Below are 27,448 nucleotides of genomic sequence, written 5' to 3' on the forward strand. Positions count from 1 at the left end.
ACTTTTTGTTTGCACGAGTACAGTGTTTTATAATAGCCACACTTAGGATATCGATACACTGGAGTACAGATGCTTTCATGTACCATTGTAGCACTTACTGTAAAGCACAATGCTAGGGAAAGCCCATAAGGGCCAGTTAGATCAGATGAGACTGATTCTCTGTTACTGATGGACAGAGATGAACAAAAAGATTATATTCAGTGTGGTTTTAGTTTCTGAAAGACAGATTGAGGTTTTCTTAGGTTTTCAGATGTCTGAATTGAAGCTCATAGCTCAAGCTCACCTCAGCTTCCATATGTACTTTATTCAAAAGGATATAATGTAAATTTAAAAAATACATTTTTTAATTTATTTATAATATGTTATATTGGTATAATTTATGATATTGCAATTTAGGAAAGAAAACAATCTATTTTTGTATTTTATAAATGTTGTTACTTTGTAGGCAAGAACCCGGAAGCGTGTTAGCATTTTAGCACTTCTGGTTCCATCGTCCCAGAGTCAATGGGTTTTTTGAATGGGAGTTAGATTAAATCCCCAAAAATAAGGTCCATGGTTCACACAAGCTCAAGATACTTTCACGTTTTATTCTGCAACATAAAACACACGGTTAACGGTTGCGTTTCTGACATAAGATGGTTGCTAACAAGTTGCTAAATGGAACTACAGGCTCTGTTGGAGACATTAAATGTTATTATGCCGAGTGGTTTATCAAATTACAGTGTTTTCCAATTGTAGTATATTTTAGTAATTTATAGTACAATTAATTTTCGAAAATAACCAATTAATAGTTTCCTGCATTTTATATTTACTGTTTTTTTCTGCTGTTGAAACGAAAGACTTTGGATGGAAGATGATAGTTTTATCACTTTCCTACTGATGTAACGCAGCATAGACTCTGGTTCGGAATATAAGGTAAACTCATGATTATTCTTTGTTAATGCCACATTTACTAGCTTAGTCACGGAGAAAGTGAAACTTTAACCATGCATTGTGCTTAAAGCCACATTAAAATTAAATGTTTACGGCGACATGAAGCTGGTTAGATTGAGGATTTTCTAGTAAGGATAATAAAATAACATTTTGTGTACCCCCTCTAACAAAATAAAAGCTGAAATGTGGTACTTTATTCACTAAAATAAGTTTAATCTTACCATATCCAAAAACTTGCTCACTCTGCTGTTATTAAATAGATTAAGTGCACTAGAATTTTATTGAATAGTATGTGGAGATATGTTTTTAAGTAGAATATTCATGTTAATCAAGTATTTATTGACTTTTAATAAACCTCATGTCGAAATGTATAGAAGTCCGTGCTATCATATGTCCTTTAGTTATGATTATTTAATTTATTCACTAGACTATTTATTGCTAATGTCTTATTTCAGTTTTAGTTTGGCTCAAGATTTGTATTTATTCCAGTTTATATTAAAAGGTTAATGTAGAATGGATTACAATTCATCCACAGAGTAAATCCTTTTCACTGAACATGATAAAAATAAGTTTGAAAAAGTTGTCGAGAGCAGGTGGTGGTGACGTTGAAGGCGAGTTAAGTTTAGCTAAGTTCTGCGACTTTTATTCAGGCCTCAAAATGAAAAAAAAGTTATATTATTTTGTGAAGATCATCTCAATGGACAAAACGTGTAAGTTTCATGAACAATTGTTGAACACAGAGCTTTTTTTTTTTTTTGATAATCCAAAAGCCTATGGAAAAATCCTATTTGGCTTTTTGAACCAGTGTGATGCTAACAGCCGATCGGCCTACAAAGTGACGTCATCGTTTCCCCACTCTTCATTCTTCCCACAAATCCATTCTTCAAAACGCCTAGCTTTGTTACATCTTTGTCAAGTGTTCTGGAATGTTGGAGTCACTCATTTTTTTTCTGTGTACTGCAGGACTGAATCAAATATCTTTCATTCTCCAGCCCTCAGAATCATAGATAAAACCTCACATTTAGAGTGGCAGCTGAACAACTCTCTCTGTAGGAAATTCTTTCATTCATGCTCTTTTGTTCTTTTTTCAGCAAATTCCTTGAGAAAATGTGTGGTCTTCAAGAGGGCCACAATCGAACTTTAGTGGGGTCCTATTGATCTGGGGGCAAAAAAAAAAAAAAAAGAAGAAATGTGTCCAGAATCAAAGGGAATGCGGCTTCCGATAGGCAGATAGATGCTCTTTTATTGTCTTCCCTGCAGGAGATTCTAAAGCCTCCACCATAGCACACGCAAACAGCCGAATCTAAAATGCCATTATCATCATCATCATCACCACTGCAGAGCTCCAAAATTTCTTCTGCAACAAGAGGTTGTTTTGAGGTTGCCGCTACCTTTCCGTTTAGCTACACTATTTATATAATGCTATTTTTGGAAAAGAGATTGTTTTGTGTATGTTTTTCAAAGTGACTCCATTCAGGATATTTGCTTTCCAGAGAGGAAAGCCTCCTAACAGCCTGTGGGAAATCCACAATTATAATTTAAAAGACCCTCTGTTGCGTTTCATGTTTGCTTCTCCGCAACGTTTGTATAAAGTCACCAAAACATGAAAAGATTCACTCAGAAAGCTGCAGAAGCAGAGGTTGTTAGACCAGGTGAACTGTTTTTCTCTACGGATCAGATCTGTATGGTTTGTTTCAACCTCCTCCCCCAACCCCCCCACCCCCCCAAGATCTCAAAAAATGTCATTTTTTTTTCTTTCTCTCCAGAAGCCTTTAGCATTTTTTCAAAAGTTGTTTCTTTTTTTTCAAAACTGCTGTTGGGGCAGCCTTGTTTTAGAGGACTTTCTTAGCTATATATAGCATTCCCGCATTCCCTTTGATTATATATATATATATATATATTTAGTTACCAAATGAGTGCAGGACTGAAGGGGATATATCTGTAGTACTGGGTGCTAAAGCCATGCATGTGTAACCCGTGCCAGTGGTGGGGTGGACACCACTTCACTTGCACTGTTATTATTACAACACTTAGAAGACAATTAGGCTGTTCAACAGCCTGCTTAATCAGCCAACCTGCCTCTAAAGAACGAGAGCTAGAGCCAGAGGATACGACAGTGAGGGAGGGAACACTTCCTAGGCCTCTACTGGTAATCAAGCCATGTATTATACCTTAAAGATTAGGCCATATGTACCCACATCCTAACTGGTTTTTAATTGGATGTTCTAATCTTAGCCTCTGTCTTGTTGTTGTTAGATTAGTACAGTACATTTTGATAATGTTTGCTGAGAAAAACATCTTGGCTCTTGGCTGAGCAGCCCACCTCTGTACTGTATGTCTGAAATTATTCTGAAGCTTGGTATCCCACAAAGAAATGTGAAATATGGATTTTCATTATCTATTTAATAATTACAATATAAAAAAATGCTGTAAGATGCTGTATTGATTTTTTTTAGGTCTCCTGTGCTTTTCAAGTCATAAATCAAGACACAACTGATGGTAAATGGCTGTGTTAAAATGTAATTTGTCTTTTAATGCTCTAGCTGTACCTTAGCACCTCCAACATGCTGCTGTCTGCCTCTCAACCTTGACACTTACCAGAGACTGAGAGATCATGGGAGGTGTGTGTTTACTGTATGTGTGTGTCAGCAGCTGAGTTTGGTGCCATGTGATCTGCAGAGGCCACACTGAGTGTGTGAATGCTGCTCGGTGAGGAGTCCCTGCCATCCATCAGCGCCTCACATGAATCACATGCCGACTGCTGCTTTCTCTCTTTCTCTCTATCTATAACAAATGGGTGAGCGTGTTAACTGGCTCTTTATGATTTGTCTCATGATTTGGACATGATGTGAAATCCATGCCAGTGTGTAAACTCACAGCATGGACAGGTGGAGCTTGAAAGAAATCGTCAGTGCTGTATGTTGTGGATTGAACTCTAAACATCTCTTTATTTATAAGGGGTTGATTTTGACTGAAATTAATCTTTTTTTGTTTTGTTTTTTACTGCATGTCTGCAAGTGTATTTTGCACACTTTATTTTAAGGCCCAGTTCTCGCTATTAACAAACTACGAATTTTGCCTAAGAAAACTAATATTTAGTAAGGTAGTTGTTAATAATGGGTATTGGGAATGATTAGGGATGTAGAATAAGGTCATGTAAAATAAATGCTTTATATGTAATAAACAGACGATATGTTACACTGTAAAAAAAAATTAGACCTCTCCAACTAAAATTTTTCTATTGACTGATCACATCTACATTTTTTTATTTGGCTAACCGAATTTGTGTGAATTAGTGATCACATCTAAATGTGTCTGTAAAGTTTCATCTGAAGCATATGGACAGAAAACAGCTGTCACAGTATGCGAGTACTAAACTAAGTTCAGCCAAAGACAGAACAGTTAGCATGTTTTGCTCAATCTTTTACCATGGCGTTAGAACTGGTACAATGTTGCAAAATCAAAATGATGATGCCGTGGGTATAAATTTACAGATTAAGGGGCGGTAATATTATAATGAGATCCCTTTGCCAAGGAGCGAAACCAGATGCGCTTGTTTTTTCAGATGCTAAATAGCCATTTATATCCTATCCCAACACTGATTGGTGTTCTCGTCCTTGACTGACTGTTCTGAGTTTTTATTTGAGATATTTGACAGAGGAAGACGTGTGTTGGATGACTCTAAAGCTTTGCTTGAGGTCTCTGCTTTGGTTTTTGGGGGGGCTGGGATGGATGTGATTTCATAAATGCTTCAGGGGTCAATCTGGCTGGTTAGTGGAACTCAGTGTCAGGTGACTCCCTGATACTCTGTTTGATGGATCACTGTTTACTCAGGTTAGTGACAGTGCTGGTGTGATGGAGAGAGGCCACATATGCTGGAGTCGTGGCCCAGCATAATTATTAGCTTGGAATTAGTCTCCACCTCAGTCAGCACACTCACAGACCTCCTATGGTTTGTTCAAATCCAACTGGCTGACTTTACATGAGCAGAGTTAAACAGTTTTTTATTATTCCCCCAGGAAAAAAACATCCTAAATTGACAAAATGAACACTTCTGCGGGAAAACTCATAAATGTGAGAGGTTTGTGGCATCAGATCCTGTTTGGTGCACTCAGCAAAATAACCAGTTCTTTTGGTTAAACACATTTTTTCAGTAAATTCTTCCCATTTAGGCAGAAAGTTTGTAAACTGAAAAATATGTATATTGAATTAGATTTATTGATGATATTCAAAAGTGGTTCCATGTGAATAGTTTGCAGTAAGAAGGATGTTTTTCCCCCACACAAACTTGTACTGATTTAACACATAATGCAGATACACTGTAGCACTCTTTTAACTGAGTCAGCGTGAGCGGAGCCCTCCTGCATCACCTCTCTGAAGGTGGTCCTGACTGCACAGACCACTGCTGACTTCACATCTCTCTGCTCTTTGCACACCTGCATTGCTCTCTCCTCCTGATCTGTGTCTGAATGCTGATTGGTCCACGTGTTTGCATTTAAAAGAGCTGCCTATGCTTTAGGGATATTTGACTTGTAAATTAAGGATTTGGATTCATGGGTAGGGTTATGAAGTGCCGTAAAATTAAAACACAATAAAATTAAGCAACATTGGGATTGTAATGGTCTTAATGTGCTTTTTAAAAGGCTGTGAAGTTCCCCACTGACTGTGTCATTAGAGTAGTTTCATGAGCCTTGATTCATTTCTGTGAATCAGATTAAATGGACAGTTTCAGGGAATTCATTCAACAGATTCAACAGTTTGTTTGCATCATCAGTAAAAACATGTGCCCTGCATCATCTTTCATTTATTTAAATGTTTGAAAAAAATATATCTAGGAAAATAATAATGCTGTTTATTGTGTATTATGCATTAGTGCTGTGTTCAAAATATGGATACGATGATATATCGTCACAGAGATTTTACAATACGAATATCGATACAACTGGCCCAGTATTGATATTGTGGCACATGCACAGCAGTAGACAGTGCTTAATTTGAATACAAGAACACCATTTAAAATTGAGTAGAAAAGTGCAAAGTCTCTCAAATATAATGAATAGAGCTTAATATATAGGCTACAACAAGGTTTAATCAGGTAACAAAGGAACAAAACCGGGGTTGCCTTATATAAAAAGATGCGCAATACTGAAATATCTGTTAAGTGTGTTACTTATCTTTGTCAACCTGGCAACCCTGTGCACATGCTCTCTTTCCACTATAAACACGCTTGCTTTCTGAAAACACCTGTTAGCTTGCAGTTTAGCGATCTCCACTTCAATATTCTATTCTCAGAACATTGTAATTCATCAAGTGTTTATTTACACGAGAGAGAGAGAGAGAAAAGAAGGAGAGAGGCTGTGCACATATGAATTAAATCAGTTTAGTCACATTTCTCTATAAACAGTGAAGCTCTGGTTTTAATTCCTTTAGAAACGATGATTTTACCAGCTCCTTGTTAAGAAAGACAATGTAACTCTTGAGCGATTAAACTATTTATAATTTATAAAAATATGAAGGGCAGTGCTAAAAAATTTGTTCCTGAATGTCTGAATGCATGCAAAGTGTGACGGAGCGTGTGTGTGCGTAAGATACGGAATTAGTTTAGAACTCTTTATTTTATATTATTTGTAAAGAGTGGAGAGTGCATTAATTTGTGCAATGATAACCAATATCAATATATATTCATATGAGTACATTACAATATAAATTTATTAGAATGAGTAAATTATTAAAAACAAAATGCAAACAATCAGAATGTTGTACCTGGTGGGGAGTGCCCAATGTATCGTGATATGTATCGTATCGTGACCTATGTATCGTGATACGTATCATATTGTGGCCTCTGTATCATGATACATATCATATCCTGACTTTGCTGGTGATACACAGCACTATTATGCATAAATTATGCATTGAATAATGCTGCATATAATTTTCATTGTATTCAGAAGGTTAGAAAATGAATCAACATAAATGTATAGATATAATTAATCGTTCAATGACATGAACTTATGTTCTACACTGCTGTTATTCTGTGTTCTACCACTAGGGCAAACAGCTCTTTTGTGTGTTGTGTTTCATTATCACTCTTTTAGACTCTTTGACAGTTTCTTTAGATTCAGTATGTGTTCTGATAGAATGGAAAGCTCTGGAATTACAGCAGTAAACTACAGTCTCCAGTGCCAGCCTGAGCAAACAGTGACATTTCATTCATCACATTGGCTGTAATTATCTTTGCTGAGTTTTTTCCTCTTTGAATCTTCAGGTTCGGCAGCACCGTCCACCTTAAGGGCTTTTTAAATGTCATTTTTATGGCTTCCAGGAAGACATTATGAAGCTATAAAAAGCATGCTGGGACTTATAGCCTTATAGCCAGTTTGTTCTTATAGTATGATCTTGGGCAGAAATTATCTATCTATCTCTGTCCCTCTTTCTCAGTTTATCACTACGTCTAGTACACTTTGGCTGTGTAATCATTGTTTGATTTAATTTGTCTCCAGAATTATGATAACTCTTATAGGGCCAAAATACACAATGTCATTTTATATTCTTTCATTTAATACATTTAACAACATTGTAGATATTGTAATACTCCATATTTTATAAATTTCTGTGAATCAGTTCAAATGGTCTGTTTCAGGGAATTAATCCAATAAGCAATTTTTATACACATACTTCTGATTAATGAGGCATAATGCAAACAAATAATTGAATCATTGTTTTGAATCAGTGCACTTAAACAGTCTGAACCGATTCACTGAAATGAACCAAAGTTACCAAATCGAATGCCTATTTTGCTACTGAAATTTAAATCAGAAACATCTGTCTTAGTATTATTCTCACAACTTGTGAGGATCACAAAAGTCTTAACTAATAACCTAGTAAAAGCACATAAAAATCACAACAGTATTTATGATGTAACTCAATTTTATATTGGTGGCAATATATTACATACAAAATATATCAACAAGCACAAAGTTTCAGATCTTTGAACTGTGTATGGTCGCCGTTTATTAAAAAGCTGAGAATGTAACTTTTGTCTGTCATTGTCTAATTTTACTTGGTTGATGATTATTATTTCCTTTTCAATTAATATAAAGTCCTCATCCTGAGGCTTAGGTTTGGCCAGAATATCTGTACTCTTGCACTCTGTGCAACCTTAAAAACTCTCATCTGCTTTCAAAAAGATTGCCATACATTTCATTCTTTATAGAGCAAGAGAGAAGGAGAGAGGCTTCATTGTTGCCACTGAATTGAAGGTCTTTCTTGCAGTTATAAATTGCCTGAGTGATGGTGAGAATATTTCACCCTTTTATTAGTTATGGCGCTGTGTGAGTGATGGACCTCATTCTTCAGCAGGTACCCTATGTTTCACAGACTAATGTAATTGTGTGTGCACAGGTTGATTTGCCTGCTTATCTTCATAGTGTGATATATACATATAGGTTCATCTTTCTCATTTTTGGCTCTTTATTTACCACATCAGAGTGACTTATTGTTTCCATATTCTCCTCTGTGCCTCTGTATCTCATATGTGCTATATTGCAGTAGGAGGACATTAAATGTTAATGCAGTTAAAAGAGAAACACATTCTCAAAAACATTCAAACCGTTAATGTGCAGTATATCTTTCCCTGGTGTATGAAATACCCCAGAATAGCTGAACGAGACAGTATCTCTGACACACAATCTTTTGTAAAAAATACTTTGCATCAGACATGAATGGATCTGTGTCAAATAAGAGAAGGTAAAACCTTTAACTACAAATGTTCCAGTTATGCTGTTAGCTCAAATGGGGTATTTTGCACTAACTGGATATCACACAAAGCATTGAAGCTATTTCAGCTTAACTGTGTCATGATTTTGCATCATCCCACTTCAAATGGCTTTATACATGTGACATGAATGCACAATGATAATGCATAATAAAAACTGTAAATTTTAATCTGTGCTGTATGTGTTATTATTATAACCTGGTGTTTATTGTAGAAAATGCTCAACAGATTCATCTAATTTCTTGTTATAAATAATTTTTTTTACAGAACAGAATCAAGGTACTTAAAGTACTTAAGTTGGTTATGTTCATATTATGCATAGGCATATTACATTATGTATTTTAACATTGTTGTTCATTAAAACCATATAATTACTTGGTTTTGATATTTTATTTGAACCAATTAGTATTGCCTCATCATTAGGGCTGGGACAACGCGTCGAGGTCATCGATGACGTTGACGCAAAAAATACGTCGACGAAAAAAATATGTGCATCGATTCGTCGACCTGTTTTTATTTCTCTAAAAAACGTTTGCAAAACGTTTACCTTATGTGCGCTGAATATACGCGATGGCTGGATCAACATTCTGTCCAACGTTATATAACCAATCCAGGGGGTTTTTCTGCATTGATCTTTTTTTTTTTTTTATGGCAGTTGTCAAAGCCTTATTTGATCGCTGTGCCTGACAGGGCGCGTACGAGAGAGAGCCCCGGCTGCGCGCACACACTCACAGTCTTCAAACAACACGAGCGCTTCTTGCTCTCTCTCTCCTTTGTGCATATTAATCAAAATCATTAAACACGATATAAAAAGGGCAAAACACCAAAGTTTCATGCGCGCTCGTGCACTCAGTCTTTAAACTACTCAAGCGCTGTCTTGCTCACTCACTCACTCTCTCTCTCTCTCTCTCTCTCCCTCCCTCGTGCATATTAACCAAAATCATTAGACACGACAGAAAAAGGGCGGAACGCCAAAGTTTCACGTGGAGCATTCAGAGATTTTTTTTTTCTCCATGACAGGCTGCTGGCTCCCACTGTTAATTTTTATTTATTTATTTTTTTGGAAAAGCACTCTCTGTATTAGCTTAAAGCCCTCAAGTTTACATTGGTTACTGTATTCTTTCAATTGCTCTAAACAAGTATTTTGGGTGACCTTTTTATTGAATGCTAGACATCAAGTTGTTGTTATTTTCATCTGAAAAAAGAACTTTTTTTCAGTAAGCTAGGCCCTATGTTAAGGAATTCATGTTTTTTTTCATTCAGATATGTAAATCAACATGTATAAATTGTTAGTAGTCAATTAATGGGGAGATAATCGAAATCGAATCGGTCTGAAAAAATTAATCGTTAGATTAATCGATGCATCGAAAAAATAATTGCTAGATGAATCGTTTAAAAAATAATAGTTTATCCCAGCCCTACTCATCATTAATTTATATATAAATAGTTCTTGTTTCTCACTTGTAAATTAATTAAAAAGAAAATCAGTTTGAATAAAGAAAGCAATAAATTTGCCATAGTATCCTTTCAGATGTTAAAGTTGTCACAGTCATTGCATGCTTTGCAAAACGTTTTTTTTTTCTTGAACCCCTGTATATTGATTAACCAATAATTGATAGTTTGTAGAAGAGAATGTTGTGAAAATTATTGGGAGTAAAGCAGGGAACAGGAGAAAGTTGCCTTACTTCTTGTACCATTGTTTATTGTGTCAGGACACTTGTTCTAACTGTTACTAGACCATGGCTTTGTCATGAGGCACTGCCCATTTCTTCAACACACGTTCACACACAGAGTTCATAGTGGAAGATAAAGTGGGTTGGAGTCCAGGGGGACAGCAGAAGGTCAGCGGTGTGTCTGTGTTTGTGTGTATCTGTCAGAGGGATTCGTTCAGGTGCTGGACATCTGCCGTTAGCTCAGCCCCTGCTTTTCTTACTGCTGGAGCCAGTCGACATGTTTTATTACTCTGAAAAATTGCGGCAGCTCAGTTAACCATCACAAGATAGCCCGTAAAATCTTCTGTGCTTCGCCAAGAGTGTCATGTACTTGGTGCAGAGTGTGTTATGAGAAATTTGGGCGCTTTTAGAGACTTGTAGATACTCATGGGAATGTCCTGGGGGAAGGCTCCAAGAGGAAGCTGGACAGAGATAGAGAGTATCAAGTGTCCAGACGGTGTGGGAATGTTGTGCCAAACTGCCTCTTCTCTGTGAGTAAATCTTTTCCTCCTCAGATAATCAAGCTGCATCTCAGTTTGCTGTTGCATCATATTAAAGCTGCACGTCGTCTCTCATCATGAGTTTCCAGATTTTCCTATAATTCCCTAAGCACCCCGCCCTTGAAACACAGGCTTCAGACACCTGGAGCAGACGGAAAAGGTGCCACATGATGACCTGTACCATTCAGATATTTGTAACTGAATGAATTCATCATTTCTTTTAGCTTCAATACAAAGTAAATTGTAGAAACCAACTCGGCTTAACTGCCACAGCATTATTCATCATTGAGATTCTTAATGATTCTTAATATTTTATCCTTATAAATGTCTTGGCCACCACTTTTGAGCAGTTTAATCCGTATGAAAGATTTATTGTTCTACTGACCCCACACTTTTGAACAGTAATACACAATTTAGATAAATGCAGCTTGATTTGAAATTTTGTTGTTTTTAAAGCATGATAGCACAAGCAGAGTTTGCAAGCTAAACATTTCAAGTTGAAGATAAAAATGTCTGTTCTGCAAACAGTAGTGGAGCATAGTTCTTGTCAAGTGTCATAAAAACACTTTTATTTTATGGCTTTTATTATGGGCCTTATTTTTTCCCTGTAAAACGTGATTTTGCTCTATTGGCTCCCATAACCTAAAATCTCATCTGCAATGTTTGAGTGGTGGTTTAGATAAAGAAGATCTATGCAGTAGTCTGTGTAAATCACTCAGGGGAGTGTCTGGTTTATGGCTTATCAGTAACCAGCATCTGGGCTGGTCGTTCTGATTGATGATCGCTCGATTGGATAGACTGCTATTACCTTTTGTTCTCACTGATGGAGAGCAGGATCAACTGAGCAGATGTTTGTTTAAATGTTAGCATGTTATTGTCAAATATAGAAACAGAACATCCATCAACTGAAGTTTTGCAGTGAGTGGAACTCAGTGAGTGTGATTTGAATTAGAATGTGTGATGTGGTTTCGTTTGCACTGCAGCAAGCTGTCCTCACACAGTATTGACGGTATGTGTCTCCTCCAGTCTGTGTAGCTTCACTGAAATCTGCAATGATATACTGTACAGTAAGAGGGATTTCCCTGCTCTTGCCAACTGGGTCACAACTGATGAAACAAGTCAGGAAAGGGGGAGGACTCTCCACTAGGGATGAAGTGTTTAAGTAAAAAAAAAAAAACAGAGTAGTTTTAGGAAAGAACAAGGTACTAATGCATGCACATTCTGTGATGCATTTTGCTATTCCGAGTCATGGTTTATGTGGTTAGCATGTGTCCCAACACTCTGAGGTGCACATTTCCTGTTCTGTTATGTCTGCTCTGTGTCTTTTATGCAACGCTGATTGTTTCATGGTGTTTGAGCTAGTGTACATTGATGTTTTAGCTTTACCAAGCTCTCTCTCACATGCTAATGTCACACTAATAGGTTAGTCTTTAATATGCTTTATTTTTTTCTAGCTCCACAGCCTCTCCAAGTGTTTGATAGTGGAATTTACTGAAAGGTAAAAAAAAAAAGGTAATATAAATAAAGGGATTATTTATCTATGTGTTTATTCATTTACAAATATCAAGAATTACATGGGTCAGAGGACTTGTCATAAAACGTTCAATAATTGGATATTTTAAAAGATGTATTAACCTTGTCATGAAAGTCTATAAAGACTATAAATTCTTTATTTCATTTCCGGTTTCCTGGACTTTGCACTGGTTGCGCAGAAGGAATTTGATGTGGAAGACATATATATATATATTCTTTTTTTGTGTGTGTGTGTCTTTTTATCCTTTATTGAATTACTTGTAATTCCTTGATCTATGCAAATGAGACCCCTATATATGTGAATCTCACATTTCATTCACGGCACCAAAAAGTTTATGTGGAACTTAAAGGGGTCATCGGATGCTATATGCACTTTTACAAGTTGTTTGAACTGAAATGTTTGTTGGCAGTGTGTGTACACAACCACCCTATAATGTTAAAAAAAAAAAATTTTTATCTCATTAAATGATTTTCCCCTTTGTCAAATCGAGCAGATCTCAGACGAATATGTGTAGTCAAATCGAAAGGCAGATCGCCTTTTCTAATAATGTGCTATTTAGCAAGTTTCAAGGTGAATGTGGCAAAAGTGAACAGTCCCTCAGCGAGTGGCTCAGAAGAGAGGGGTGGGGTCAGCAGAGCTAACTTGCATTTAAATGAAAATACTACAAAATGGCTTGCTCTGAAAAGAGGGTAAAAAGGGTGTTGTTTTATACTACCATTGAGAAATTTTAACCAAACTACGTTACAGACTTTTCATTAAGACCCTAAAGAATCATATCAACTTTTGGAAATTGGCATCCGATCCAAACCCACAGCATGCAAAGATTAATGTGCTTCACACATACTTACAACAGAATACTTATTCATTGTATTCACATGGCTCATCTGGCTTGTTAAACAACTGTTTTTACTGTCTTCTAATGGCTGTGTAATTCTTGAACGCCAACAGTTTTAATTACAGATGAGAAGAGCAGCAGTGTGTGTGCGGGGTCGTCCACACAAATGTCTGTTTGTGCACTATTGCACATTTTTGCTATTTGTGCAAAGTCCTGCATCTGAATTAGTGTATGAACTAGTTTTAGTAGTGAAAGATGCAGATGTGAAATTTGGCGTTGACCTTGACTTTTTTTTATTAAATTGGGATATTACAGACAATAAATGTCTAAATAAAATTACATCATACTTTGTTTCAATTTAGCATTTTTATCAAACCTTTGCATACGAGTATTATCTTATTATTTAGTAGAAAATTAAATTAGACTGAAAAGTATCTCTGATTTATTAAGCATAGTAATTCTGAGTGGCTTCCTGGGTGAAACAATATGTACTTTAAAAAAAAGTCCTAAATCAATACACTTGACTTGAATTGAAACTGAAATTTGCCTATCTTTTTGTCTTCCTGTAGATCTGAAGAGAGAAGCAAGCATCTGCCACATGCTTAAACATCCTCACATAGTGGAGCTTCTTGAGACCTACAGCTCTGATGGGATGCTATACATGGTGTTTGAGTTGTAAGTTTTCATTCTGAGCAAATCCGCACTTGTTTTAACGTTCCTTTATTCTTTATTTACATCAAATATTAACACATCCATGTGGTTTTAGTATTTGTGAAAGGAATTTCAAGGATATTTTGAAGCATATTGTGACAAAGTTAGGTCAGTGAGTTCTAAAAAGCATCTCAAAACAAGGCATAAACATGCTGTGCTCTGTCCTGTGTAGCCTGTGTTTGTTACTCTCTCAGCAGGTTTGGAATAGGGTATAGGTTTTGTTTTGTAGTATAGGGTGAGCTTTTTAATTCCTAAAATGCTAAATGCTCATATGCTTATCTAAAGTGCGGAGCTTTTCTCAGATAACTTTCATGCAGTGTGAGCTCTTATCTGAAGAAGCGCAGCTGCCTCTCAGTGGATTTTTTTTTTTTTAAGGCCTTAAGAGACCCGAGTCGACACAAAAGCAGGGTCTTCCAGAGCTTTGCTGCCCCCTGGAAACAACAGTTACGGTCTTAGTGTTAAAGCACTGGGAAAATGTTCAATCAGAAAAGTGTTCATTTCTGAAAATGGCCATTGTTAACCCAGTCCATATTTCATAGTTCAATTTGTGCTCAGAGATAATACACAAGTATCGGCGAAGCAAAAATCACACTTGAGACAGGCCTTGCAATAAACATCTCCCACACTGAAAGTTACGAAATAACACCACCATCGCAGTTCTCCAAAAAATTGTTTTTAAAACTCTTGTTTTCAAAGTGCCCCTGTTATGGGTTATGAAAGGTTTATATTTTGGTGTTGGGAATCCCCCCCCCCAAAAAAAGGCGTTTGTGAGCGCAACGCTGATTTGTTTACAGCTTTACCAGGGAGACAGCTATTTTTACCACTCTAAAAGAGGCACCTAGTGGCAAAGAATTAATTTGGATTTTTATTCAGACCAACGCGATGCTAATGTTTCACTACTCTCGTTTCAATGATTCAGACTCGACTCTTTCTTTTGAGAGACAATAACTTTATACATGGTGCACTTTCAGATTTTAAACTTTGCAAGATATTTTCATTCACTTAGAGATGTTACACACAGCATGAAAGGTAATTTTCAAAAATCCATAATAGAAACACTTTAATATAAACCCTTATGGGGGGAATTTGGATGAAATGTCAGTGTAGTTGGAGTCAGACAAAATAGATTTTTACTTTTGTCTTACAGATTTATAAAGTTAAACCAGAAATAGATTTTAAAACTGATTGTGCCAGTATTTGACTTTACATTGCTGATGAGATTCCTGATTTGTTCTGTTTTTCAGCATGGATGGCGCAGATCTCTGCTTTGAGATTGTGAAGAGAGCAGACGCTGGGTTTGTTTACAGTGAGGCAGTAGCCAGGTAAATACTTCTGAGCATGTTCATCCATTTCCTGTTCCTGTGCTGTTCTTAAAACCCCTTTGCAGTCAGAGATCGTCAATGGCCCCAGATTATTGTTGTTTCACTTTCACAGCACGTTAAACATCACACTGTGAAAAAATTGTGCAATCAGTAGAAAGATTAAAGACTCTAGCTTCGATATTTGACCACTGTTGTGGTAAAACATTGTTGCAGTAATAGTAATTTTGAAATTTATGTCAGGAGTGCAAAATAATAAATCTGTATTATGGCAAATTTTGAATATAAATTCACCACCCATTCATGTTCAGTCACGTCAGCAGCGGTTTATTAGTGTTCACATAGATTCACTGAACAGCATCGGTAAGGGACTACTGTCCAAAGACACATTTACATGGAGATATATAGATATGTTTACTCTTTTACATCATATTTCTTCAGAGAGAATTTGACAGATAATTAATTTTTCAGACAGAGATTTAAGGCATTTTGAAAACCATAAAGAAAATGTGCATTCGAAATTCTAATTCGTGCAGCGCTGTGAAAGACTACAAATAGCATATTTTAACAACAGTAAACAACCAAATTCCACATGTGATCATAAAAGGAAGTTATCGCAAACACTGGTTGGTGGTTTGAAGTGAGTTTTGAGTAAAAGTGTAGTAATAGTTTCACAAATTGCCTTATGTAGCTTGATGCTAATGTTAACTCTAATGCAGCTACATACAGTAGTAGGTGCGGTTCTTCTTTATAATGCATTTGGTCATAATAATTCACGTAAGGTCGTAAGAATATGTTTTGTTGCATTTTTATAGTAAGAATTTGCTCTGCGTGTGTGATCACGGTGTGTGTGTGTGTGTGTGTTCACTGCTGTGTGTGTGAACTTTGGATGGGTTAAATGCAGAGCACGAATTCTGAGAATGGGTCACCATACTTGGCCGTATGTCACTTCTCTTTTCACTTTCAAGAGCTGTGGCTTGGTAAACCTTGAAATACCAGAACAAAGGCTAATAATGGCTGAATAAAAATGAAAGAATAATGATGAGAGAATAATGCGGATTATGTCTCATAACTGGCCGATGTGTGAAAGGCTTGTTTTGTAAGAACAATAGAATCATGAATGGGGCAGTTTGCTGGTCCTGACATGAGATAATAGCACACAGGACAACTTACAGGGGTCATAAATAAATTGTATTAGCCTTCTCTAAAAACACACATGACATGGTCTTAGAAAATGTTTCATAAAATTCACAGTTTTAGAAATTATATTAATGCATTTTCAAATGAAGCATTAGGAGAGCTCTGGCATTAGCTTCATTATTTTTCTAAAATTATATCCTACATGAATAAAAAGATTTTATACATTAAATTTTTTTTAAAAATATTTGTATTTTTGTTTTCAAGGTTGATCTGTTATCATAACAGTAATTCTGATTCTTGGATAGTAAACTTTGAAGTGTCATATGTTTATTATGTTATAAATGTTGTCATCATTTATTCACCATCATGTAGTTTCAAACCTAGTTCCATTTTCTTTCTTTTCAGGTAGACAAGGCCAATGAAGTTTGAAATTAATATAGGTTTCTGTCTTTCTCTGCTCTCCTTCTTTTTTAGTCATTACATGAGACAGATCCTAGAGGCTTTGCGGTACTGCCATGACAACAACATCATTCACCGGGATGTGAAGGTAAGTTCAGTGGTGACTAGTGCTTAAGATGACTGCTCACCAAAGCTCTTTGTGTTACATATTGACGTCTTAGCAGTTTTCAAACTTTTGCAACTTCCCCCTTCTATTGTATGGTTGCATCTAACCATAGCATTGTAAGAATACACAAGGCTGTTCTCTTTTCTTATTAATAGCCTTCAGCTGTCATTACTAGGAAATTAAATGGGAAACTGATATAAAGAAATTATGTCATATGATGATGCTAAAAACAAAGGTTCAGGCTGCGCCACGTAATCATAAAACCATGTCTTCATTTGTGTTCGGAGATACGTCAAACAACAGGCGCTACTATACACTGCTCAAAAATAGCTATTGAATCATCAGTGTCAAATTTTTTAAATATGTAAATATACTTATAGACTGTGAGTCAAAACAGCCTGTAGTCTACTCTCCCAGGATCAGGAAACAGTCCTCCATAAAATGTGCTGCACACATCTGAATATTTGGGTTGAACTGTTCTGGAACAGTGTTGTAAATACAACTTAACCACTGATTTCTAGTTGTGTCCTCTTTTGGAAAACCCAAAAAAGTAGTTTGCTTTAACAACAAAACATACAGTGTCTTCACAACATTGCAGCAGTGGTGGCAGCAACAATAAAGTTACACCTTCTTTCTTTGCATAAACATTTGGGCGGCGTTATGCAAATCTTCCCACATTATTTCGAAAAAATGGGGGTGTGTTTAAATGAGGTGTTTTAAGAGGACGTGGGTGAGTCTATATTATATTTTAGTCTTTGCAAATTTTGGGATCTTATCTATTCACAAACAGCTTGTAACACTCCAAAGAGAAAGGAAAGCTTGAAATCGCATCATATGACACCTAATAGAAATATAAACTGATGTTTCAACAATCGCCCACTCTTACAGGTACTAAGGGAAAATGCTTAATATATGCTGCTATACTAATAAAATTATCAGACCAGGACATTTGGTTTACTTACATTGAAGAAATGTGCCATTTAAAAAAAAATGTTGATTAACCAATGTGCCAACTGTGGACCCCCCCCAATAGATAATGTATTATACAAAATGCATTAATGCTTTGTACAGTACATAGACATTTTTAAATGATACAATAAAAAAAAAAATAGGCCTATGTGATTTTTGTTGTTTTTAAATACTGTATTTTCCGCTCTATAAGGCGCGCTTAAAAGCCTTTAATTTTCTCAAAAAACGACAGTGCGCCTTATAATCCGGAGCGCCTTATATATGGATCAGGGCGCTCTGTCAAAACGTTGACATTCCCTTTAGCACAGCTCCATCTAGTGGATGCATAACCATTCTCAAAACGTTTGACTGCAGTATCTTCTATTCTATGCGCCTTATAATCTGGTGCGCCCTATATATGAAAACAGTTCTAAAATAGGCCATTCATTGAAGGTGCGCCTTATAATCCGGTGCGCCCAATAAATACGGTAAGTAAACTCAGCTTCATTGTTTCTCTCTCTTTGTCTCTCTCTCTCTCAAAATGGCCATATTTTAGAAAAAAAAAATCTAGTAGTTTGCATCACTGGATATAGCTGTCGGTCATTTAACATTTCTATTGTAAACATATTTGTTTACGTAATTTTTTGCAGCTTCATCTTACCTCGTTATCTTTAACGTTAAACTGACGCTTCGTGCTCTGCTTGTCAACAGTAAACCCCGCCTTTTAGAACGTTAGACCTTTGATCTGAAGAGCCTAGTATATTTAATAGTATTTATAGCTCCTTACAGGCTGTGTGACTATTAGAACTTATTAACTCAAAATGTACATCAGTATGCAGTATGTCAGCGATTATCCCTCAGCGTGCCATAGGTTGCTGACCCCTGGTATATGTGATATGCAAGAGGAAATTAAGCATTTGCATTTGCCTCAGAGAAATGCAAATCTACCATCAACTGCCTTAGGGCAATCAGATCTTATTAGATCAAAGATGATATTGATGACTAGGGGACTGTGAACCATAATTTTCTCCTGTCACCCAGTCTTCACTGATGCACACGTTGAAGCTCCTGACAGGCATTTACTACAGATATTTACAGTCTGTAAAGTAATAGCCTTTAATGCTGCTGTCATTAGAAATGTAGATGCATACCTACTCCACCATGCAACATAACCTTCAACATAGTCATATGTGTGCTGCAAAAAAGTGAAAAAAGTTTTGCAAGCACACATACTTTATTTACACAAATCAGGGTTTTTCCTGGCTCAAAATGAGGTGGAGGTGGTACTATTCTGATAATGTGCACTTCAATGATTAAAAATAATTAAAATTCTAAAGTTACATTTTACAAAAACAAACCTGTTGAACATGAATTTAAATTAAACATAACAGCTGAAATGGGTCCTTTTGTATAGGTGAACATATAAGGTTGTTAAACATTTCATGAAACTGAAAATCTTTTTCCACTCCTTATAGTCTCCTGGTCCACATTGCATTGACCCAATATATGTTTATCCACTTTAAGTGTCTTTATAGAAAACTAAATATTTTGTTACAACTTTAGGTGAATTCTTCTGATTAGTGTTGGGCGATATGGTCATTTTTCAGATCGTCATATCATTAGCCCGTGAGATCGATGATACACACGATATTATCATGCATGGGCGGAGCAAGAGAGAGACTCTTTGTTCTTGTCATAGCATAACTATTGTATTTGGTGTTTTAAACCACGCATGTGCATGAGAGAGAGCCTATGGAATCACCAATAATAAAAAATATACTTTAAAACATACTGATAAACTAACATTAAAAATAAAAAAACTGTATTTAAAACAGCTAGTTCATATATAGTCGGACGCCCTTGTCATATCGCGCGTCCTGTGACAAATTTGCCGCATCTGTGCACTAATGTTTTTAGTCTAAAACAGTGGTTTTCAACCTGTGGGCCGCCAATCATTTTCTGTTAATTTCCAGTCCATTCTAGGGCTGTGCGATTAAAAGAAAACGTCCTAAAATCACGATTTGAGCGTGCGCATATGCCTAACTCCAGGTTCACACACTGTCTGTGATGCGCCTTTTTTCTGAGCCAATGTTGACGGATCAGAGCGTTCTCACTGCGGTAAAAGGCTAGAAATAAAAATGTGTGAAAATAATTCATGTCTAACACATGAGCATAGAGTGAATTTGTTAGTGAACAGGATGCAGTTTAAGTGAGAGGAGACACGTTTTAAGTGTGCACACTCTCTCCTCGCAAAGCAGCGTGTATCTGAGCAAGCACGACCGGTTTTGTGACAGAGCAAAGGAAATCTGCTGCGAACAGAGAGATTCGCACTCGTGCATTATTTTAATGTGCTTTCGCGTTATATTTATGCGCTCTCACTGCTGACCGCATACACATACTGTATACACACTGCAAACACCTGAGGCACCGCTACAATTAATGAGCTCTATGAACAATGCATGGCAAAAAAGAAAAAAAAGTCCCTGTATACAGGATTTTTTTTAGATTTTTTTATTTTGCCACAAGTCTATACATTTTTTTACATCTTCACTATAGTGATAATTTTGACTTATGTCTGTTCTAGAGATGTTACAACTTTTTGATAAAGCTCTGATTGGTTTTCTTTTGGAAATATGTTTCAAACTAATCCTGAATGCATTTATGACTGTAAAAGCACAATTGCAAAATTGATCAAAAAAATCGTGATAGTTTTTTTTTTTTTTGTCCATATCGCACAGCCCTAGTTTATTCAATAACTTATTATTTTAATAAGTTTAAAATCTAGCTTCTGAGTACTAAGTTATTAACCCAACAATAGGGGGGTCAGTTAATTTTTTTGAAGTGGGCCGCGCAAACATATGTGTTTGGTTGTGTGGGCCGCGAGTTGAAAAAGGTTGGGAACCACTGGTCTAAAAGTTCTGCAAAATCAGTCAACAGTGAAAACCAATAGTATATTTCTTTTAAAGTCCAACAGTTTAACACTACATAAACGAACACGTTAAATATAAAGTATTCAAAACAAGTGAGTTCATATATTTGGATATTCATATACAGCTCTACAAACCACGCGGCACATGACGATACCGACGCACCGCCACAGAAACAAGAATGAGATGCATTCTGACATAACTTTGGCATTAAATTCAGCTAGTGAGGGCTCATTTAAAATATTGCACATATATAGGCCATTTAGTTTACTTGTTAAAATGCAATGAATTACCTTATATCTGCAGACGAGTTACATCTGTTTGTGGATGGAGACTTTGTAAAGGTCAAAACTATATATTTTGCATGCATCACGTTATAGTGAAAATAATAAATGGCGGCAGAGCGAAATTATCATCCATAGTGGTTCTCAAATAGTCCTTCTACATTGTCAAGAAGTTAAGTGATCAGTCTTTAAGAGAAGGACTACGTGAGAACCACTATGGATAAGTTTGCTCTGCCACCTTGTTATTATTTTGTCTTTTTATTTGTAAAGCCAAGAAGGAATTAATATCAAGTGGCAAGTGACATAAGCGGTGGCAGGTGACGTAAGCAGTTTCCAGCTCACCACACCATGCCGCAGCAGTATAAAATCTTGTTCCGTCAAAATTACTTGAGTGAATTTTGAGGCTAATAATTACAAAACCACACATAATGTTTCTACTGTATCTCTGATAATAACTCTGATATTTAGTTCGGATGAGTGCTGTCCGTCACTGTCTTTAATCAGTTCTGTGAATGACCGCATGGAAATTCTTTATAAAGTAGCAACAATTTCGTTTGTAGGCACATTAGTATTTTCACCCCAAAATAGGATTTTAAGCGAGTTATTTATATCATTTGCTTTAGTATGTCAGAAGAAAATATCAGTTTACATTTCCAAACATTCATTTTGCCATACATTTTTAATATTAATCTAGTGAGATTGTTGAATGCACAAGCAGTCTGACAACAGATTGCCTAAGACTAAGACTGTAATACTGTAACCCACAGTAGTGTATGTATAAAGTACGTATAATTAGATTAAGTATATTGAAATAAGTGTAATTAAAGTATGCGTTCATATGTGTTATGGGCTCGATTGTTGCTGGAGGAAACAGCTGTGGTTATTATGAGCGGTGAACGGAGTGAAATCTTTACAGTAGACGAGAAACTGGTTGCTCCCTCGTGACCTTTTGTGTACTGTATTTATGACAAAGAACTGCACAGATACAGATATTCTAACAATCTGTAGATAAACACAAACCATGTGTCCTCTGTTTATGTTTGAGTCCGCTCGCACTGCTCCACCGTGGTCTGTGGATTGAAGAGTGTGCTGAAAGATGGGGAGGAGACCGGTCTGCTGCCGTTTTCATATGACATTTAAGTGGAATAACTATGAGGCGATCGCAAATTTGTGTAAAGTTTATGGAGTTAAATGCTATAGCCCAGCTAAAAAAGGCTAGCGAAGCCCATGCTTCTTGTGTACATTTTGGAGAACCAGGACAAATATTTCAATAGATCACTCAGGTATTTAAGAGGCACCGAAATGAGACACTGAAATCTACGTTCTGATTCGGTTCAGTGCATACCAGTTCCATAATTCTTAAAATAAGAATTAAATGTTTTATTTAATGAGCGTTGCGCGCACTTCAGTGTGTGTGTGTGTGTGTGTGTGTGTGTGTGTGTAGTAAATGGAACCGTGTGTCATCATGCATAAAGAGATAGGATTGCGTAATAGGAGTTAAGTTCATCATATCGTGTTAATCAGTGGAAAAATAATAGAAATTATGATTCTGTGTAAAGAAATATCAAGTAAACTTGTATAAAATATCTGTATTTTTCCAAATATGAACTTAAGGCTATAATAGAAGCAATTAAGTGATGCTTGCACTTGACTGCCTGTCTGAGTTTTGTCATCAACCAGTGGCAACACAAAATTTTGCAGAGGCGGCCGCCTCATTCTGTATACAGGAAAAAACGATGCAACTAAAGTACAGTAATGGAAAGTTCATCACATTTACCACAGTAGCCAGCATTCAAATAGAAACAGGAAAGGGGGTAAATGTAATGTAACAAAAATGGAAGAAACAAGCAGCACTGCAAGACCCTTTAAACCCATTTAAGCCCACCGACAAATAGCAGTTTGCAGTTTGTAGTTGTCATTTTCCTTTTGTAAGTATTTTTCTAGATGTTACCCATGTTATATTTCTCAATAACATGCAAGTAAACAACCAAATAAAGGATTTCAAGATAAAAATAAGGTATTCACTTTCTTCCTATCACACAATAATAGTGTGTGATTAATATTGATAAAAAATAAAAGGCTGTCCTAGTATTAAATACAAATAAATTAATTTTATAGTAAACTTAATTAACTTAAAATAAAATGCTAATATTTACTATTACTTTCTTTGTTTGCCTCTTTAAGGAGAATCACTTTATGTATTCCCCATTTTTAAGTTGCTTTGGATAAAAGCGTCTAAAAATAAATAAATAAAAAAGCGTTTTCATCATATTCAAACTTAAAATCAGCAGGCTTTTATTTTATTTTGGCAAGTAAGTATACACGCTTCCGCATTTAGCGCTCCTGCTGATGGCATAGCCTAGATTTATTCTTTCAGATTGAAAATGAAACCAACTTACAGTTTGTGATCTAAAATGGTTGTGTTAATTAATTGTGTATTAAAAGCTGTCAACCATGTCGGTACGCAAATGCACTGTAAGAACCTATTCATATAACGCATTTCTTATTTTGGTCGTGCATGTGGAACTGCAGACCACTTATGTGCACCCCTGTAAATAAACCAACAATCATGGGTGTAGCCTACAAATGATACTTATTTAAATAATCATATATTTTAAGTTTAATCAATTTGACCTAATCAATATGTGCCTATTCATAGTTTCATAGAGTTTCCTTCTTCTGTTGAGCACAAAAGAAGATGTTTTGCAGAATGTTGGTAACCAAACAGTTTGAATGCATAATTTTCTTTCAGGTATACCCTTTTTATTATATAGATGTAATATTTTCTTAATCCTATTTATTTTTATTAATTTATTTTTAATTAAGTTTTTGATTCACAATACCCTGTTGGGTCAACTTAATGGCTGCACTTTGTTCTGCACTGTGTTCCACCATTTTAAGACAAATGGATTCATTGTGTTTTCATATTCAAGAGATTATAAGCTAGAAACAACTTTTTGGGGGGTTTGCATTGAATGTTCTTCGTCTTTTATGCATAATTAATTTGTTTATGAATAAAGATTGATCTGTTGAAAAGTTATCTTGAGTTAGATGCCAAATGCTCTTCTCCTATTCAAATTTTATATTGAAGGGGTGAATACAACATATTTCCCACTGGCAACTATAATTGCCGCACATTCAAATATGATTTTCAAGAAAATAAACTAAAACCTTGGGAAAATAAATGCAGAACATGTTCAGATAGGACACCATTAACATGACAATATGCATGAAACCATTTGAAAATTGTGGGCACAAATGGGTTAACAATAACATGTTATAAACAACATGAAATTAATCTAGTTATTAAAAGTAAAAAATGAGTCATCAAAAATCACATCAAAGGTATAGTTTCACAAAAAAAAAAAATTTGAAAAATAAATGTTATTCCAAATGTTTATGGCTTTTTTGTTGTTGTTGTGTTACAGAAGTAGCAACATATGAGAATGAGTTTTTGGCTTAACGCTCTATTTAAAATTACACAAAGTACTCCAGCAAAAAAGTGGTGTGAGAATGGAAGCATCAGTCTGACTTGTAGCTGCTTTTTAAAACATCTGGTTACTTTATAGGGACTTGCAAAAAGCTTGTTTACATTGAGTTCCACTGTGTACCACTCCACATATTTTATAAAGCATTTCTTAGCACTGCATCATTTTACGAAAGAGTTCTCACCACTTCAAGTCTATACTGAAGAACAATGGACAGGCAGAAAAGAGATGCCCATTTATTTAGCTCTGTTCAGGAAGTTTCTCCCGTTTCTTCTTAACATTTATCTGTTAGGGAATATCGCTCACAATGAGACTTTTTTGTGTCTGTGTACAGTTTCCTCTCAAGTAATGTCTAAAGGCATGCACTTGTTGCCTGAGATAACTGTCCCATGTTAGACTTTGATGACTGACTGTCATTTGCGCTGACGCGTGTTCTCAGCAGGCTAAGCACATGATTACGAAATGTCTTGTCCAGCAGGAAGTACATGATGGGGTCTGTGCTACATCGTAGAGTTGCTAAACAGAGCAGGATGCTCTTCACCTCCACGTACATGGACAGTGGATGGCAAGCGTCTTCTGGAGGTGATGCAGACCAAGTATGCTCACTGACGATATGAACAAAGATGGCTTTGTAGATGTGATGCGGCAGGAGGCAGACCACCAGCACCACTATAATGACAACAATATTCCGAAACACTCTTGCATAGACTCGCTGGCTGTTTGAGATGACCGCGCTTCTCCTAGACCTCCAGATGTGTCTGATTACTGCCATGTAAGCGCATAAGACCAGCAGGAAGAAGACAAAGAACAGTGAAATGGCCACTAAAGCAAAGGCACGAGATCCTTCCCTGCCAACCTCCACTGCTACACTGTAACACGCTTCATTTCTGTCGCTGTCATCCACACTCCTAGCCTCCCTGATCGAGTACAGCACCACAAAGGATGTTACCCCTATGGTTACAGTGGCCCAGGTGACCATGCACAGCACATAGGCCAGTTTGGCATGTCGTTTTCGGCAAAGGAAGGCACCTGGTAAAACGTTGAGCCATCGGCTTGGGCGGTCAGCATGAGAGTGTTGAATCAGCGAGGCAAAGCGACTGAGTGCCACACAGCTCAATATCATCACACCAATGCAGATGTTGATGTGGATCACTGGAGTTAGACCACTTATTGCCATTTGGCACATGGTGTCTTGCCGGTGCCATTTGGTCCCAAGTGAGTAGTATGTGGCCTGGAATGGCATGGTGAGGCAGAGCAGCAAGTTTGAGATCCCTAGATTTATCAGGTAGATGTGAGTGGATGTTTTGGTGGTAATTTTGCGTATGAACACCCAGAGAGAGATAGCATTCCCTGGCAGACCAGTGATTGACATAATGGTGTAGATAATGGGCAGAACTACACTTGTAGTGGATGTTTGGCACAGGTGAGATTCAGGATGTGAATCGTTTGCCATTGAGCTCGCAGAAAAAGAGATTTCCATTAGCTGAGGAATGAAACAATTTAAAAGGTTATGTTACTGTAAAAAAATTAAGGACAAAAAAATTTTTTTTTTGTAAAGATTTTACTTAAAACTAAGGGGTTACTGTTAGTACACACAGTGAGTGATTATGGCCTTCTAATGAAAACCTGAGTTTCTTTCTCTTTTATTTAGAGAAGTAACTTTGTATATTGCTTGCATTCCTGTAAATAGTTTAACCCAAATGCAGAAGCTGCTAAACCACTCTCACAATAATCTCTGGATGATATCTCAGGAGATTTTACATTTAAAATTGAACACAAATAACATTAAGTTATTTTGAAAAGGAAAGATATCTAGCTTTATATAATGTTGGCAGATATTCTGTAGCTATATTACATAGTAGTAGAGTTTATACAACATTTCACAGCAACCACATCAGCAAAACAACAAAAAATAGGTGTTGCATATTTGTTTTCTTTAGTCTTTTTCCTATTATTATCCTTATATATGATATGTAAAGTTAAAGATATGTGGACTTTTCATAAAAAAAAATATTTTACTTTAAAATGTTCTTTAATTTACTTTTCAGTTTTCGTATGGGTGGAGATGGTACAAATGAATCTCAAAAATATCTGATGTTGTTAAATATTCACAGTTTCTAACATAAATAGATTTATAAATAGAAAGAAAATTAAAGCAGTTGAAACATTTTACAGTGTTTTGGTTTTAATTTTGAATGTCTAATTTGTGAAGCAATATAAGAGGAAGATGACAATGCATAATATATTCATGTAATAGACTTACCTCTCTAAATGCAGTCACTGATGTGTGTCACAGGCATCTGTAAAATGCTTTTCTTTGGAGCACCTCCCTAGACTGGCTGTCTAACGGAAGTGACGGTCAGAGCATGAGAGATGTTCGCTCAGTTCTCTTTTGCAAGGTTCCTTTCACAGAAGCACTTGCCTTTGATAGCACAACTGCTGTGAGACTGTAAAGGGTGCTTTTTGTTATTTAACCATTGCTTCTCAACATAGCTTAAACAAATTTTAGTAGATTTTTAAATAATTGGCACATGCAGGAAAACTATTGTAAACTGGTCTGTCCCCTGACTGTATTGCTAGGATACATGTCAAGGTTTTTAATGGTCTCCCCACGATCTCTTGTGGTGGGATTGACACATTGCAGTTGAAGTACTATACAAAACAAATGCAAGAATCACGCTGAAACATCAATTTTATGAAGTATAATTTGTTGTAAGTTTAGCACACAACAATACCTGAATGCGGATTCCATAGCTGTTCTTTCCCCTTATATATTAT

At 36.2% G+C, this 27,448-nt stretch overlaps 2 protein-coding genes across 12 annotated transcripts in view; one reads left to right on the forward strand and one right to left on the reverse strand.

Moving 5' to 3' along the window:
- LOC113108412 (peripheral plasma membrane protein CASK) overlaps positions 1-27,448 on the forward strand; it is a 153,596-nt gene that overhangs the window by 84,105 nt on the left and 42,043 nt on the right. For all 11 annotated transcript variants that reach the window (XM_026271538.1, XM_026271542.1, XM_026271544.1 and 8 more), the window contains exons 3-5: positions 13,858-13,963; positions 15,244-15,321; positions 16,933-17,005. In XM_026271538.1, coding sequence (XP_026127323.1) covers positions 13,858-13,963; positions 15,244-15,321; positions 16,933-17,005 — 257 coding nt within the window. The remainder of the gene's footprint in view (positions 1-13,857; positions 13,964-15,243; positions 15,322-16,932; positions 17,006-27,448) is intronic.
- Positions 24,722-27,431, reverse strand: LOC113108415 (probable G-protein coupled receptor 82). The gene is made up of 2 exons (XM_026271545.1): positions 26,934-27,431; positions 24,722-26,153 (listed from the first exon to the last, which is right to left on the reverse strand). Exon 2 carries the CDS (start codon positions 26,148-26,150, stop codon positions 25,023-25,025), a length of 1,128 nt encoding a protein of 375 aa, XP_026127330.1. The 5' UTR covers positions 26,151-26,153; positions 26,934-27,431; the 3' UTR covers positions 24,722-25,022.

This window comes from Carassius auratus, chromosome 9 (genome assembly GCF_003368295.1).
Source record: "Carassius auratus strain Wakin chromosome 9, ASM336829v1, whole genome shotgun sequence".
Taxonomy (NCBI): domain Eukaryota; kingdom Metazoa; phylum Chordata; class Actinopteri; order Cypriniformes; family Cyprinidae; genus Carassius; species Carassius auratus.